The sequence below is a fragment of the Nomascus leucogenys genome, chromosome 7b (genome assembly GCF_006542625.1).
Source record: "Nomascus leucogenys isolate Asia chromosome 7b, Asia_NLE_v1, whole genome shotgun sequence".
Taxonomy (NCBI): domain Eukaryota; kingdom Metazoa; phylum Chordata; class Mammalia; order Primates; family Hylobatidae; genus Nomascus; species Nomascus leucogenys.
The window spans coordinates 90064247-90082382 of NC_044387.1; the positions used below are offsets into that span (position 1 = coordinate 90064247).

The 18136-nt window shown below is 39.6% G+C and overlaps 2 protein-coding genes across 9 annotated transcripts in view; one reads left to right on the forward strand and one right to left on the reverse strand.

Annotated features, from left to right (window-relative positions):
- CLCN3 (chloride voltage-gated channel 3) overlaps nt 1-5004 on the forward strand; it is a 101826-nt gene extending 96822 nt beyond the window's left edge. For all 4 annotated transcript variants that reach the window (XM_003257961.4, XM_003257958.4, XM_030816322.1 and 1 more), the window contains one exon: nt 1769-5004. In XM_003257961.4, the coding sequence (XP_003258009.1) occupies nt 1769-1927 (159 nt within the window). In that variant the 3' untranslated portion in view covers nt 1928-5004. The remainder of the gene's footprint in view (nt 1-1768) is intronic.
- A 3569-nt stretch (nt 5005-8573) lies between these two features.
- The window catches only part of LOC100587678 (histone PARylation factor 1), a 29695-nt gene continuing 20132 nt past the window's right edge, over nt 8574-18136 (reverse strand). The window contains exons 7-9 of one of the 5 annotated variants that reach the window (XM_030816324.1): nt 13899-14071; nt 11748-11879; nt 8574-9181 (exon numbers count right to left, since the gene is read on the reverse strand). In XM_030816324.1, the coding sequence (XP_030672184.1) occupies nt 11748-11879; nt 13899-14071 (305 nt within the window). In that variant the 3' untranslated portion in view covers nt 8574-9181. Of the gene's footprint in view, nt 9182-11639; nt 12979-13602; nt 14072-18136 lie in introns of those variants that run through there. The other 4 variants (XR_004031063.1, XM_030816325.1, XM_030816326.1 and 1 more) reach the window with 4 other exon arrangements.

Genomic DNA, 18136 nt, shown 5'->3' on the forward strand with positions numbered 1-18136 from the left:
AATATTATTGGACATTCTTAAAGTGAATATGGCAAATCTGTCTACCTCAGTGGATACACCGGTCTCAGAAGACACCTGACTGGTTAAAAATGTGTGACCCATCCCTGCAAGCCCTTTTTTTTTTTTTTTTTTTTTTTTTTTATGTTTCCTGATGTTGTGGTAGTCTTATGGTAGATCTAAGCTCCTAAAAGATTTTAAAGGAGCTTAGCAATTAGAATTGCTTACAGTTAAATGGATTTTTTAATGGGCACACTAACTAGAGTGTAATGTGTATATTATTTGTGATCATAGCATTAGTTCTTTTTCTGCTATACCCTGCATATCTTCAAAGTCACAGTGTGTGTCCTGCTATCTCATTAGTGAATTGTACCTAGATTATGTGTGTGCCCCTTTTGTATGATGTTTCTAGAACGCGATAAGCAGCTTTTAGAGTCAAATACATTCATTTTAACTGGCTTTATGTCCTAGTGGTTTCATGACTACAAATTTGAATTATCTTACTGCATAACATAAAAAATGTCTGGCTTTAGCAATTAATGCCTGAAATTATTTTGCCCTGCAGTTGTCATACCTGTATGAAACCTGTCCCAGTTTGTTTAGTGCACAACTGATTGTGTATTCCTGTTGTATGCTAATATTTCACAAGTGTTTCATGCATCCTTTTTTTAAAAACTACTAACCAGAATATTATCGTAGCTACTCATTCATTCTGCTTTCTGCTTCACCTGTAATAATCGTTTAGGACTGCCTTCTGATTTTTCACCTATCTTTTAATGTAAGCATTAACAACTAAGACTTTCATAAAAGCACTGTATCTTAACTTTCCTGGCCTAAATCAAAAAAAGGAAAACATTGATAAGTGTCCTAGAAACTTGGATTCTTTTATAGATTTGTTCTTGGGGCTCCGATGTTTGGGATTGACGTTCTGTGTTGACCATTTTATATGCATTTTATCTCAATAGTATGTGCTTTCATGAAGATTCTGATACAAGTGGGCAATCCTTAAATTATCTTTGGAAAATTGGTTAATTTTGGTTAAAAAAGGGAATGTGGCCGGGCACAGTGGCTCACGCCTGTAATCCCAGCACTTTGGGAGGCCGAGATGGGTGGATCACAAGGTCAGGAGTTGAAGCCCAGTCTGGCCAACATGGTGAAACCCTGTCTCTACTAAAAATAAGCGGGGCATGGTGGCACGTGCCTGTAATCCCAGCAACTTGGGAAGCTGAGGCAGGAGAATTGCTTGAACCGGGACCCAAGAGGCGGAGGTTGCAGTGAGCTGAGATTGCGCCACTGCACTTCAGCCTGGGCTACAGAGCGAGACTCTGTCTCAAAAAAATAAATAAATAAATAAATGAAAAAGAGAAAGTATTGAGAGGATTTGGTCATCATTTTACTGCTCTCTTCATGTGATGGAAATCAGTTTTCCTTCTCAAATGGGATCAGTATCATTTCCTAGTCATACATCGATCCATTTTTTGTTACTTTTTTGTTGGCATAATCAAAATAGCTCTGCTTCATTGAGGCATGCAGTCCTCAGACTCTCGGTGAAAAGGCTGTCATACTATTAGTGACCATAGTAACTTTTTATACCAAAGGATGGTTACTGGATAATTTTAATGTCTTTACCAATAAAGTACTTTTTGGAAATACAAAATCAGGCTGCTTGCTTTGCTCTATTCCTGTCAACAAAAAGGATTTAGCTATAGATTTAGCTTCTCCTTTTATTTTCCCTTTTATTTCATAGGAGTTTTCTGTTTATTCCTTTCAGGCGCCTCCTTGGCATTATAACAAAAAAAGATATCCTCCGGCATATGGCCCAGACGGCAAACCAAGACCCCGCTTCAATAATGTTCAACTGAATCTCACAGATGAGGAGAGAGAAGAAACGGAAGAGGAAGTTTATTTGTTGAATAGCACAACTCTTTAACCCAAGGGAGTCGTCTACTTTTTTTTCCTCCTTTACAAAAAAAGAAAGGAAATATAAAGCCGGGTTTTTGCAACGTGGTTTGCAAATAATGCTGGTGGAATGGAGGCGTTGTTTGGGGAGAGAGAGAGAAGGAAAGGAGTGAGGTATTTCCCGCCTAACAGAAAGCAGCATATCAACTCCTATTGTTCTGCACTGGATGCATTCAGCTGAGGATGTGCCTGATAGTGCAGGTTTGCGCCTCAACGGAGATGACAGCAGAGTCCTCGAGCACCTGGCCTGTTGCTCCAACATTGCAAAGACACATTATCAGTCCCTATTTCTAGAGGGATTACTTTGAATTGAGCCATCTATAAAACTGCAAGGTCTTGCCCTTTTTTTTAATCAAAACTGTTCTGTTTAATTCATGAATTGTATAGTTAAGCATTACCTTTCTACATTCCAGAAGAGCCTTTATTTCTCTCTCTCTCTCTCTCTCTCTCTCTCCTGAGCTGTAACAAAGCCTCTTTAAATTGGTGTACCCTTTTGAAGCAGTCCTTTCTCATATTGAGATGTACTGTGATTTTACTGAGGTTTCATCCAAGAAGGGAGTGTTTCTTGTGCCATTAACCATGTAGTTTGTACCATCACTAAATGCTTGGAACAGTACACATGCACCACAACAAAGGCTGATCAAACAGGTAAAATCTCGAAGGAAGCGTGAACGAAATCTCTCATTGTGGGCCGTGTGGCTCAAAACCGAAAACAGTGAAGCTTGGTTTTAAAGGATAAACGGTTTTCTTTTTTGTTTTCCTCTCAGACTTAATGGATAATGTGACCTGGTCTTATGCAAATTTTCTATTTCTAAAACTACTACTATGATATACAAGTGCTGTTCAGCATAATTAAACAAAATGCTGCTGCTTTGACAGTAAAGAGAAGGAAGTATTCTGATTAGCTGTATCTGGTATTAATTGCATGTTAAAACACTGGAATTTTTTAAATTGAAATTAGATCAGTCATTCTTTTCTTTTCTCAAGATATCTCATGGCTGACACTGAAGAAGAAATGTAATTCATAACTTGCACTAAATGTATATTTTTTTCTTAAAAATTTACCATTCTTATTTATATTTTTATGGATTAAAATTTATAAAATACAGATCAGTTAATATTGCACTTAAGTAATTTTACCTTTTTAATGTGATTTTTATAGAATAATTCAACTTACAAATACGGAGATATGAACAAAGTTTACAGTGGGAACAAAGGTTTAAAAAAAGGTTGTGGTTCTCTCTCTGTGATCCAGTGTGTACATAAACCTTTCTCTGATCTTTCACTGCCATCCTCTGGATTATGTCTTCTGACCTGTCCATTTTGACCCATTAACTGGAAAGTTGAAAAACTACATTACTTCGGAGAAAACCAAAAGTTAGTGTTTACCTTCTTAAAAAAAATCAAACAAAAAATTTGAAAACAATAGAATTGCAAAGATAGCAGTTAAAATTTTATCTGAAAATAACCTTTGAGTCTCGGGCTAGATCACATCCATATTTGAAGTGGTCAATGATGGTTTGAACATTTTTTGCAGCATGAGTTAAAATGTACTGGAGTATATTTGGGATTTTTGTTTTTGGAATTGTCTGTTTTAATCACAGTCTTAATTCACAATTGGCAAAGGCAATTTACTCAAAGGACTGGCTTAAATATTCTGTAATTATGCATTTTTTATAGGAAAATGAAATTTTTGCAAACAGACATTTTCTTTTTTTTTTTTTTTGGCTAGAGTGCAGTGGGGCATGGTCTTGGCTCACTGCAGCATTGACCCCCTGGGCTCAAGTGATACTCCCGCCTCAGCCACCCAAGTAGCTGGCACTACGGGCACGCGCCACCATGCCCAGCTAATTTTTTTGTATTTTTAGTAGAGATGGGGTTTTGCCATGTTGCCCAGGCTGGTCTCAACTCCTCAGCTCAAGCAATCTGCCTGCGTAAGCCTCCCAAAGTGGTGGAATTATAGGCGTGAGCCACTGCGCCTGGCCCAGACAGACATTTTCTGAAACACAACTGGCAATGAGCTGTTTTTACATTTTGAAAGTGATTCTTCACTTCCTAGTTCTTAATTCTAATATACCTATGAAGATCTGTAAGATCCTGAAGACTTATAAGATCATGAAGCCATATACGAATAAGGATTGAAAGTTGAGCAAAATTTTCGGGATTTTGGGAAACATTCCTAGCTGTGCTATCTGCCTAAAATTAGTCCTTATTACTTCTCTCCTTTGACAGACTTCAAGTTTTCTTCATAGCCCTTTCAAAGTTTTTTGGGCCATCCAGAGTAAAATCATTTCTAAATGATAGTTCTGTATATCTCCAACTTGTCTTAAGTGTATTTGCCTATGTGCAAGGTATTGCTAGACTATGAACTCCTCAGCATGGCTGCTGGATGACTTAATTGTCCTGAGTTACTAGCCTTCAAAGGACAAATCGGTTTCTTTGCAGATAGCTTCATAAAACTTTACATGGAGTTTATTTTCCATATTTCCCTTTTCTATTTCTGCTCCTCCTTTCATTGCCCATCTTGCTTCAGAGACTGACATTTCAAGGTGGATATTAATTAAAGGATTAATTTTCTTTTTTGGTATATTTCTATCCCTAGCGTGTCTTACTGCTAAAATACAGGAAAAGTGCCGTATTTTTAATGCATTTAGTGGTTTTCTTTGGTGTTATCTGTTCCATTTTTCTTTTTCATACATTGAAGTGTGTCTCCTTTTCAACCAAAATGATGAAATAGTGGAGACCATGAAATTGTTGTGCCTGGCTAATTGGCAAATTAATTTACCAATATAATAAGTGTAGCGCCTTGTTTGAATACCCTTTTTGAGAAGGTATGATGAGAATGGGCAAGGGTGTCAGCATCTCTTCTTCTTAATAATTGTTTTCAGTTTTGGTTCACGAAGAATGCTTAGTTAATCTGTGATGTTGCCTAGAGCTGTATTTATCTGTTTTTATTTATACTAGTGTAGTAAAGCTGCATATCATTACAGTAAAAATGATTACTGTGATGAGTTAATCAGAAAATCTATTAAAATCTATATGACAATGTGTGGTTTGGCCTTTAATTATATCTGTAACAGTCCTCCCTCTTCACTGCTGCCCTACGCAGTGTAGGCCGATATGCCTGGCACAGGGAGCCCCAAAAAGGTAATAATTATAATGTTTCTCTCAGGTTACAGAGCATTTCTACACTTTGCAAGCAAGGAGCAACAGAAGAGTAGATAGATGCTGGATTGACAGCAGAATGTTCATACCAGCAGCAATGGTTTAGCGCCCCCATTTGTCAGTGAAAGCTGCAGGTCCGCAGAAAACTGATTTCATTTCAGCTCACTTTCAAAAGTGATTTTTACGCTATTTGCATGAAAAAGAGGTAAAACGATTTATTTGCATGTCTTTAAAAAATCACCTTGGACATTTGCTAATAGAACTGCCAAAAGAGGGTGGTAAGTAACAACCTTTGATTAAGATGTGGTCTTTTACTATTAAGCTTTTAGTAAAAAGGAACACACTAAAAGTTCAGAGTAGATCATTTATATTCACCGAGTATTTACTGAGCAATTACTGGGCGCCAGGCGCTATTCTATGTTCTTGAAGTTTTCATTCCAGCAGGAAGAGAAATCTAGAGTATGTCAGATGGTGATAAATATGAATTAGTTCAGCAATTTTAAAAAATGATTTTTATGTGCTGCACACTGTTACGAATATACAAAGTCAGTCAAGAATCCTCATTCTAATAGTTTTTCTAATGCACAAAAAGTGAAGGTGTGTGCACCCACCCCATTGTTATAGAAGGTGATCAGGGAAAGCCTCGGGGATAAGGAAGCATTTGAGCAGAAACCTACAGAAAGTGAGAGAAGGACATTTATCCGTGAGAAAAAAATGTTGTAAGAAGAGAAAATGCTATATACAAAGGATTCTCCTGCCAGGTTCAAGGAACACCGAGTAGGTCACTGTGGCTGGAGAGGGATAAGAGGGAAGAAAGTGGTAAGGAAAGAGGTTGGGGGTGTAGGCATTTGATTTTTATTCTAAATAAAATGAGAAGCCAGTGAGGCAGAAAAGTCACATAATCTGACCTAAAATATCTCTCAGACTCCTTTGTTGGGAATAGACTATAAGGGGGCAGGGGTGGAAGGAGGCGACCAGCTAGAAGGCTCTTGGAATAATTCAGGTGAGATATGGTAGAGATCTGAACCTGATGGAAGCTGCTGGAGGTGGTGAAAGTGGTTGGATTCTAGACATGCTGAAGGCAGAATAGACAGGACTTGTGAATGGGTTGGATGTGGAGTGCGGTAAGTGAGGAGTCCAGGATGCCTGCAAAGTTTTTGGCTGAGTAATGACAGAACAATGGAATGGCCACTGGCTGAGTTGGGAAAGACTTCAGAATAGATTGGGGGTGGGGTGCTGTGTGCAGAGGAATTTTGGTTTTTGACATTGTTTTAAATGTCTTTTAGACTTCCAAGTGGGGGTGTCACATAGGCATTAGCATGTATCAGACTCGAGTTCAGGACCCAGCCTGAGAGCTACACGGGGCGGCATCATCCTGAGACAGGAGAGTACGGTGGATTGAATGCAGACAGAGAAGAGGTACAAGGACCGAGCACTGACACATGCTTATGTTTAGATTTGGGGAGGTAAGGAGCCAGCAAATGAGGGAGCCGCCAGTGAGGTTGGGTTAGGAATAGTGACCTTGAAGGAAGGGTATTCCACTGGTGGATTTATTAAAAAATAAGCTGCATGTGGTAGCTCAGGCCTGTAGCACTTCAAGAGGCCAAGCGGGGGACAGGATCATCTGAGCCCAGGAGTTCATGACTAGCCTGGGAAACAGACCAGGTCTCTACAAAAAATTTAAAAATAAAAATATGAGCTGGGCATGGTAGCACATGCCTGTAGTCCTGGCTACTGAGGAGGCAAAGGCAGGAGGATCACTTGAGCCCAGGAGTTGGAGGCTGCAGTGAGCTAAGATGGTGCTACTGCACTCCAGCCTGGGTGACAGAGCAAGACCCTGTCTCAAAAAACAAGGGTAGTCCCCTAAGCCAAATGAATAATAGTTTCAAGGAGCGATGATTAACTGTCATGGGTTGCTGATAGGTGAAGGAAATGAGGGTTCAAAATGGACCAATGTAGAGAGAACTGATAACTTCCTCCAGAGCAGGTTCAGCGCGATGGTGGCAAGCCAAAGCCTGAAAGGAGTGGGTCCAACAGAGATTGGAAGAAGAAGACAATGATTGCAATTCTTCCTATCAGGTTTCCAGGAAAGTAATACGTGATAGTTTTAAGATGCAGGATATTATAACTTCTTTCGCTGTTGATGGTTTGACAGGGAAAATTAATCTGAGAACGATCGGATTTTAAGGTGCAGGAAATTACAGGCTTTTTGTTAATAACAGGAATGTTTGAGAGGAAAAATGGAGTAGGCAAGGGAGGATGGGGTCTTGGGCACACATTCAACCTTCATAGAAACGAGGAAAGGCAGAGTATAATGGGTAGTTGGTAGGGCAGTGGGATTCTGTTGAAGTTATTTAGGTGGCTTCTATTTTCTCAGTGAAATAAACTGAGGATGGGGGTGGGGGTTGGGGGTTGAGAGATGAGAAAGTAGGGTCGATGGGCATCCAGTGTGGCCAACTTGAGGTTAAAATAAGACGAGCTGCCATGGTTGTGTTTTTTCTCCAGCCACCTGATACTGGGCAGACTCTGATAAGGAATACACAGTTTTTAAAATCTGGCTTAAGGTTAACAGATAAATACAAAAAATGGAGAGGGCAGTGGAGTGGAGGATGCGGGGGATGATTTAATGATGGGGAGTAGAATCTAAAGGCTCGGTAAAGAGAGAATCAGGAATGGAGTGGGTGAAGAATGAAAAAGGTGGTTACATTTGTGAATTGTAGGGGACTGTCGTGTTGAAAAAATTGTTGGGGTACTAGAGGGAAAGAGACGGAAGGATGAGTGATGATGTTAAGACAGTAGGATGCTTGAGATTGAGATTTGGGAGGTTTTCATTATTGGTACTGAGAAGGTACTAGTTTCTAGTTTGTCAATCAATCCCTAATCTAGATCATTGAAAGAGTAAGTCGAACTGAGAGGTTAGAGTATTGTAGGGATCACCTACATATATATACATACATATATACATATATATACATACACATATACATATATATGTGTATATATATACGTATATACATATATATGTATATGTGTGTGTATATATATATATATATATATATAATTTTTTTTTTGAGACAGTCTCACTCCATCGCCCAGGCTGGAGTGCAGTGGCGCGATCTCGACTCACTGCAACATCTGCCTCTTGGGCTCAAGCAGTCCTTCCACCTAACCTCCTGAGTAGCTGGGACCACAGGTGTGCACCACCATGCCTGGCTAATCTTTTCTATTTTTAGTAGAGACGGAGTTTCACCATGTTGCCCAAGCTGGTCTCGAACTCCTGGCCTTAAGCTATCTGCCCACCTTGGCCTCCCGAAGTGCTGGGATTACAGCTGTGAGCCACTGTGTCCAGCCAGACATTAAAATTAATTATGATACGAATAGTTTGGACAGAATGCCATTAAGCTGGTAAGGTCAGTGTTTGAGGTAATGCAAAGGTCTTAGGACACTGCAGAGTAGTTTATAGCAATCTGTTTTATAGCTTTCATTTTGCCTTGGGTGTTATCATTGAACGTACATGTTTGAGAGGTTATATAGAAACTCCATTATTGAACTCCAAGAGGTGAGCTTAGCTAAATTTGAACTGGTAATGATTTTCTGTTAAATCCTGATTGGATCAAGGTTCTTCATCCATGAAAGAGCCTAGGCATTTAAACTGTGTTCTCAGAGAACAGAGGTATATAGATGCCATTTGGAAGCTACTATAGCCATTGAGTGACCAGATCCTAGGTAATATTTAGTGAACTAGGTTTAAGTGGACTATGCCTTTAGTTAAGGAAAAAGATAAGGTTTGGTATCTTCCTGTAGGGAGCTTGCTTTTTCTTTAATGAAAAATGTTCAGTAGTTGGAAGATAGTACCTCCTGAAACAGGTTAGCAGCCCTCTGACACAACTGGTTGGAGTTTGAGACTGGAAATCCACATTTCTTATTACTGTCTTCAGGAAACTCCATTCACAATGGTATCATCTGAATCATAACCACCATATTCTTAGAGTTTGTGTCCAATTTCTATCTTGGCTCTGATGTGCCCAGCTTCCTGAAGATACACATTCATGTTAGGTTTCTGTAAGGAATGGATGAAAAGCCGATTCACCTTTTTTGTCCTCTTTCATTTCTTCCTTGATAAGAAATCCTTCTGGAATCCGTATTACTGATAAGGCACATAAAAAAAAATCTTACAAACTACACAGTTGAGACTGTTGGATCACCAAGTGACAAAATTAATATTTCTAGCTAAACAACTATCTAATGATACATGAATTTGGATATTTTTTAAGTGTGTTAACATTAGGGGCAGTATTTAGAAATGGTTGAGCCCCTTAGAAACTTAAGAAATCTGAGGAACAAAGCTCAAACTTCTAAAATTTTATTTAAAATTTATGGCCTAAAATTATTTAAGATCAATGTGATTTGGTCACTTTTTCTAATAAAATATGTGTGAGCTAATTGTAACTGTAATGTTTTAATATAAAACAAGTTAATAGTTCGGACGGTTCCAGGGCCTGGAGCTACTTACCTAAAATGGCAGTTCCTTAAAACCTGAGACCTCCCCATTAAGAGCTGTAAAAGTTCCTGCAGTTATGAAAGGGAAGCGGAAGATCTTTTCAGTTTCGTTTTGGTTAAGATATTATACAAAATATACCTACCTTGAAGAAAGCATCTTACCTGCCTCCAAAGGCAGCATGAGCCATTGGCAGAAAGGAACAGATTTTGGTTGTGGCAGAGATTTTTGACCCCAGAAGACTTTTTGTCTGAGAAGTCAAGAATCCTTAACTCCCAGGCATCTTATCAGTTTCCCAGCTCTTGCCAGTTTGATTCTGTCTGGCACTTAAGAACATGTGACAGGGTCATTTTATTCAGTAAGTGCAATTCCAAAGGTTTGTGTTACTGAGGGGGATATACATCCATAAAATATATGCCATTAAGAAGCTTGCAGCCTAATTGGGGAGAGGAGGAATGCTACTTGTATTTAAAATTCTTTTTAAATATACAGTGTTGTCTTTTAATAGGCTACTCATACCCTTATATAAAAAAGAGTAAGTACCTCAAGTGTATTTTAAGGGGGCAGCTGACAGAACTTTGGAGAACTACTGGCTAGTCAATAAGTTATTTGAGTAAATCACATCAATCTTACACAATGTGGAGGTTTAACTAGGTGACCTGGGGCGGGGGGACGGTACTTTTCCATCTTGAACTTCATAGAAAGGGGAAAAAAGCTTATCCGTTCCTCAGCCCCATCCAGGAAGTTTGCTATTCTGCATTTCATGGTCTGCCCCCTTTTTTTTTTTTTTTTTTTTTTGTGGGGGAGACAGAGTCTCGCTCTTGTTGCCCAGGCCAGTGTGCAATGGCGATCTACTGCAACCTCCACCTGAGTTCAAGCGATTCTCCTGCCTCAGCCTCCCAAGTAGCTGGGATTACAGGCACCTGCCATCACACCTAGCTAATTTTGTATACTTGGTAGAGATGGGGTTTCACCATGTTGGCCAGGCTGGTCAGGAACTCCAGACCTCAGGTGATCCGCCCACCTCGGCCTCCCAAAGTGCTGGGGTTACAGGCGTGAGCCACTGCGCCCGGCCCTGCCCTTTTAAGGTGAGGGACATATCATCAGGTTTAAGGAAAATCTGAATCTAGTAAAACACAGCTATCCACAGATTCGTACTAAAATTCCAGTGAAATCATTTGCAATGAGAAACTTCAAAGTAATGGTATACTGATTACTTATACTAAAACTGTATACTATATCAATATACTAGGCTATATATTAGTAAATGACTGAGTCAAGAGAAGATTTAAAATAATATACCTAATGGGATAACTGGATTACTTGCTAGGAGTCACCTGGAGCTACTACCCAAAATGCAGTTTGGGTAGGTCGGGGTCAGGCACCCTGGGAGAGTGCTGACTGCAGTGTCATGAGTTTCCTTCTAAGTTTCCTTGTGTTCCCCTCTTCACCTGCCATAAACCCAAACCTCAAAGCTACAGCTATTAACTCAAGACTCAGAAGAGGCCGGGTGCAGTGGCTCACGCTTGTAATCCCAGCACTTTGGGAGGCCGAGGCGGGCGGATCACGAGGTCAGGAGATTGAGACCACGGTGAAACCCCATCTCTACTAAAAATACAAAAAAAAATTAGCCGGGTATGGTGGCGGGCGCCTGTAGTCCCAGCTACTCGGAGAGGCTGAGGCAGGAGAATGGCGTGAACCCGGGAGGCGGAGCTTGCAGTGAGCCGAGATTGCGCCACTGCACTCCAGCCTGGGCGACAGAGCGAGACTCCATCTCAAAAAAAAAAAAAAAAAAAAGACTCAGAAGAAATATTCTTAGTTGCCCAGATGATAAATATTGAAACAGGACTCTGTAAGGATGGTCTAGTTATAGCCACAGGCATTAGACAGTGGCTTCCTGTGACATATCAGAGGGTGATTTTAGTTGTCCTCCAAAATGTGATTAGGGTCACCATTTAGATGATTTGACTGCCATTTGCTTGCACATTAAAGAAGGAAAACCAGGCAGAAGAACCTTATAAACGTTTTTAGTAAATGTTTATTTTTTGTATTCCTTAAAAACAAAACAAAAATCTCAAGTTTAATACTAGTCCTTTGAAATACTGTACACCAATCAAAGCCACCTTACTCATGCAGCGAGTTGGTCTATGTTCTCTTTACTTCTGTTTGCCAGATGATCCTCAATAATTTCTGCAAACAGATTCCTCTTCAACAGATTATACGCAAGAGGTAAAAGCTGACCAGCAACTTTATGAAAATACTGAAAAATAAAAATATAACATTAAGCAGAGAATATAGCAGATATCCTAATAAGTAGCAGAAAATATATCAACAAAGCACGTGTTTAACAAAGGCTACTTCCAAAATCATTTTCACTACACCCTCAGGTGGTTAGTGACCGTAATTTAAGGACAGGCGCCTGGCATTCTAAGAGGCAGTCTTGTTGCTCTAGATGACTAATGGCATATCTTGAAAATTAAGAAAACCAAATTAAATCTGAGCTTCCTTATTCCCTTAGGTTTTATCAACTTTTTCTCACCCCAAACAATGCTCACAAATACTTGTTATTCTCTCCAGTGTATTCCCAGGCAAAAGTTTAAGCTTTATTTTCCTTAATTAATTCTATTAAGAATAGCTATGCTGAAAGTGAGTTTTCAGATCGTATTGCCTTTATCCTCAAATTCCTTCTTTCCCCCATCCCCAACATGTACCGCCTCCCAATCCCTGTTAAGAGTCACTGCCTTAGACTTATCAAAAGATTTTAGATTACTGCTATTATCTACATATACCACCTTTTTGCTGATCATAATAAACATTTAGCCCTTAACATGTGGTAAGTACTGTGCTAAACCTTTTTATAACTCATACACGTTATTTCATTCTCACAACAATCAGTTTGCTATTCACTGGTTCACGTCTTATGGCTCTACTTATTTATGGCTAGGGCCTCTCTAGCAGGTCAAGTACTATTTGGATTGGTCAATGACTGTCATTCTGGCTGTTAAACATTTTGATTATTTTTTACTGATAACTATCTATGAGGTGGGCAAAGAAAAGTAGTGTAATATGGTTTATAGCAGGGTTCTCAAAATGTACACCCCTGAACAGGGGCATCAACTTCACTTGGTAACCTGTTGGAAATGCAAATTCTCAAGACCCACCCTAGAACTCAATCAAACTTGGGAGGGTGGGGAGAGTGCCAGTGTGCATTTGCACAAGCCTTCCCATTGATGCTGATGCACGCCAAAGCTGGAGAGCTACTGGTTTAGTCTTGCTTTTCCCAGTGTGGTCTGTAGAGCAGCAGCATGACCGTCACCTGGGAGCATGACAGATATGCAGTCTCAGATCTCATCCTGGACCTACAATAGAGTGCATTTTAACAATGTCTGCAGCTGAGTTATATGCATTTTAGTTTGGGAATTACTGCACTGATCCTGGAGCCAGACTGCTTGTGTGAACCTGGGCAAGATGCTTTGCCTCTCTGTGACTTGGTTACAAAGTAGGTTAAATGAGAATTAAATGATCTGCGTGTGGGTACGCACTCGTGCACATGTGCAGACATATCTTACAGGTAAAGAAACAGATACAAAGGTGTTGGGAAGCTAGCCCAATCTTACACACTGGGAAGACGTGATTTACAACCAGTTTGGCCCCAGAAACAGGTCATGCCCGCTACACCTTATTGCCTCTTTGACCTGCAGGCAACTATGGTTGAGTAAGCACTGGTTTAGCTATTAAGTGAAATTTTCTTATTTAATGAGCAATTAGTTAACGGTAAAACAGCATCTCTTATAAAGCTTAAATAATTTAAAGTGTATTTTTCATCTAAGAATTTAAGCACAATAACAAATACCCCCAACACAATGGAAACGAAATGGAGCCTAAGGTGTGTGCACACCCCCCCATACCTAGCCCCAAACGTACACACATGGCAAGAAGGCATGTCCCTATAATGTGTCTAATGAGTAAAGTCCCTATAATGTGTCTAATGAGTAAATTCCCTTTAATGTAAGCCTGAATGCAAATAATCTTCACCTTTGAACGAATGCAAATATTCACCTTTGCCAGAATATAAGATGAATTTAAAACATTTTTAGCACATCTACTTTAAAAAAATCACTTCAAAAACTTCATTTTGAAATACAAGCTGAATCCCTATCTTACCTCTGCTGAATTTGGGGGTATAAATGTGCAGGTATTCATGTGTGGATGTTGGGGGGAGAGTAGGGAGGTGTGGCAGTGGGTAGCAGGTGGAGGGTTTTTTTTTTTTTTTACTCACATGTGAGCCATAGCAAAAGAGATCCATTCCCAATTCAAGCCCCATGCCATAATCACATTCATCATTAGCAAACTGCACAAAAGTCATCATTTCCTGAATGGGAGCAAAAGCTTTTAGTCTCTCCTCATCACTTGCAGCCTCAACTATTGTCTTGCAAATTCTCTTGAGGTCAGCTGAAAGAAATCAATAATATAAAAGATTATCTACACAGTTAGAAAATGAATCAGTCTTCAAAGGTAAGAAGATAATAAAGAGGGTTTTTCCTCCTAAGACTTCCTGTACTGGTACAACTTGTGTCACCTTGGGTAGTAATCTTCAGCACTCTAATTTAGAATGGCAATTTGGTAACTTTTCTACTTAGGATTCAAGCTTAAAAACAGGTTAACAAATATTTATTAGCGACTATTTCACAGGATTTAGTTACGGTTTTTTTTTTTTAGATGGAGTCTCGCTCTGTCACCAGGCTGGAGTGCAGTGGCGCGATCTTGGCTCACTGCAACCTCTGCCTCCCGGGTTCAAGCAATTCTCCTGCCCCAGCTTCCCAAGTAGCTGGCACTACAGGCACAGGCCACCACGCCCAGCTAATTTTTGTATTTTTAGTAGAGACAGGATTTCACCATGTTGGCCAGGATGGTCTTGATCTCTTGACCTCATGATCTGCCCGCCACATCCTTCCAAAGTGCTGGGATTACAGGCGTGAGCCACCGCGCCCAGCTACATGATTTTTTTTTTAAAAGTCTATTCCATGGTGGTGATCATGAGTTTACATAAGCTTTAAAGATTCAGCAGACTAGTCCAGGAGTTCACAAACTTTGGCCAAACCTGGCTCATCCCGTGTTTAACTGCCCTCAAACTAAATTTTTTTCATTTTTAAATGGTTGAAAAATCAAACAAGAATGTGACAGATTATGTAGCCCACAAAGTGTAAAACATTTACTATCTGGCCCTATATGGAGAGTCTGCCAGCCTGGTTCAGGCACTATATAGTTGCCTCTGTATCTGAGGGTTCTACATCCTTGGATTAAACCAAGTGCGGATTGAAATACTCAAAAATAAAACATATGGATTTTAAAAATACAGTATAACAACTATTTACATAGTGTCTACATTATATTAGGTATTCTAAGTAATCTAGAAATGATTTGAAATATACAGGAGGATGTGCGTAAGTTATGCAAATACTACACCAACTTATATGAGGAACTTGAGCATCAGATTCTGGGTATCCTTCGAGGTCCTAATACTAAGACAACTGGATTAAAAAATAATCCAAGTAGGTAAAATTTGTTCTTTTTGCCCTGTCCTACCATATTTGTTAAAAAAAATTACTGACTTGTGACTTGTGGTGAATTAAAACCAGAAAAAGACAACAATGTAAGAGACAAGAAATCACTGCAGAATTAAACCTTTAACTAAAACCTTCACCAAAGTGGGAGAAGGGTAGGCATGGCAAGCGTGCGTCTGAGGTAAGAATAGAGAGAAATGTCTAATATTTACCTAAAGAATATATTTTTACAAATTAACATTTCAATTTTGGCTTTCAAGATTTTTTTCATTCTTTCTGGATGTTAATGTACATCAGATCTCAGGATGCAAATGAGATGGAAGTATGACTATCTATTTAGACTTCCTTTTGACAAACTGTATGTCCTTTTTAACAAACAGTACTTCTTTGAGAATAATAATGAAAATAATGGATATTATTCAAACAAACCAACAAAACATTTCCAAACAGGTGGCTGCTATACTGGGGGAGAGTAAGACTGGTTAAAACATTAACAATTATACTTAAGAATGATAGGTGATGTTAAATTATATGTATGAGGCACAATGTTCTGATGATACTAACGAAAAATATAAGGTATGACATTACCAAGGATGGGCTGAGCGCAGTGGCTCATGCCTGTAATCCTAGTGGAAGGATTTGGGAGGCTGAGGCAGGAGGATCGCTTGAACCCAGGAATTTGAGACCAGCCTGGGCAATGTGGTGAGACCCTGTCTCTACAAAAAAAGAGAGAAATTAGCTGGACTTGGTGGTGGACACCTGTAGTCCCAGCTACTTGGGAGGCTGAGGTGGGAGGATCACCCAAGTGCAGGAGGTGCAGGCTGCAGTCAGCCGTGATCATGCCACTGCACTCCAGCACTCCAGCCCGGGCAACAGAGTAAGACCCTGTCTCAAAAAAAAAAAAAAAATTACCAAGGATGGTATTAAAAATATACTATATACTAGTGCTTTTAACCCCAGTCTATGAGTATCATTTGGTTCAGTCTTGGTGACAGTACAGAACACATGCTGTTACCCCAGTCACAAAATGTTTTGTTCCCTTTCCCACTTTTGGTGGACCAGTATCGCACCGAATGAATGGCAAACGGCACCACCTACGTTTCTAACTATCTATAAACAATGGTGACGTATTTGTTGGTTTGAAACCTTTTACAAATTAAACTTTACATAAGCTTCATGACCTTCCTTTCTTCAGAAAAATCAGTGCCGATCATTTCAAGACAAGAGATGAGGCTTTCTCCAAAAAGCTCCTTAAGGATGGAAAATAAGTGGTTCCTCCCTGTACTCTTGGGTGTAACTGATTGACTGGGACGCTTAGAATCTCTCTCGCTGTGCTCCAGTGAGCCACTACAAATCAGGGTGGGTATGGAGGTGAAGAATTTAAAGTTTATCACTTTCCAGTATCATATTTTCTATTTTTACACCTGGCAAGTCACATATGGACTAAAAAGAATAAGCAACTTATGTGAATTACTAAGCTAGAAAAACACTGAAGAACAGAGAAGAAAATATTCAGCTCACCATCAGTACAAGGAAAAATATGTTCTTCCAGCAATAAAACATTCTACAGAAATTTCATTTAACTGAAACCCAAACTTAAAGAACATCAGTGAAGCCTTAAATTAACTATTCAAAAATGAAGACTTAAATGTTTCTACTCAAAATACTCAATGAGTTAGGAGTTTCACTGCTGAATTCTTACTATATCCCTGCCACTACTATCAACTAGAATACTTAAATTAAGCTACAATAGTTCTGTCAAGGTAACAATCAGGCAACTGGGCAGGCAACTCTTCTTACTTCAGACAGTAGTATGCACTCTACAGTCAGAAAACCAAGTATGAAAACCAGTACCCCTCAGCTGGGTGTGGTGGCTCATGCCTGTAATCCCAGTGCTTTGGGAAGCCAAGGCAGGTACATAACTTGAGGTCAGGAGTTCGAGACCAGCCTGATCAACATGGTTGAAACCCCATCTCTACTAAAAATACAAAAATCAGCTGGGCATGGTGGTGGGTGCCTGTAATCCCAGCTACTCAGGAGGCTGAGGCAGGAGGATCACTTGAACCCGGGAGGAGGAGGTTACAGTGAGCTGAGACCCTGCCATTGCACTCTGGCCTGGGTGACAAGAGCGAAATTCATCTCAAAAAAAAAAAAAAGAAGAAAGAAAGAAAGAAAACCAGAGCCCTTACTGACTAATGCTGAGCACCCTGGGTCTATTTCCTTTGTGAACATGGGAATAAGATGTTCACAACTTCAACTTATTTGCTAAGTTGAAGCGTTGTTGTAAGAAGTTTCAAAGGGTTAAGAACAAACTTAGTTGTGATTTGCTAATCACTGTCACATTAACAAACTGCCAGTCAATTATACCTCCTGGCAAACGACACTGGCAAGAGCAAGAAGATTAGGTCCTTCACTCTTATGTTTTGCTACCACTTCAAAACTAATTAAATACAGAAGGATCTAATGCCTAGAATATTAGACTTGGATATATAACCCCAGAACCACAACTACGGCAGGGTAACAGGCTTTGCTCCAGGGCACTACAATTTAACATCCATCACCCTAAAAGCTTTAGAGACTGCCCATCTCTACAACAAATGTGCTCAACCTTTCCCAAATGAGATAGTAATCGTGCTTTTTTAAAGCTCTCTCTGTGAGCAGACACACGAAGAGAAGATGACTTAGTGTAGAAGCAGAAGACTGACCAGTAGCTAGGGCCCACGATGGTCCCATCAGAGACTAATTGCCTCTGGCTTCAAAGAGGAGATATAGAACAGATCAGCCTAAGAGAAATACAGTGTGGGTTATATTTTTTCCAGTATCCACATGAAAAAAGAAACAGGTGGGACAGGAGAAGGAGCTTAAAAAAAAAAAAAAAAAAAAAAAAAAAACAGGTGAAATTAAGATATTTTATTTAACCCGTATTTCCAAAATAGTATTATGTCAACATATA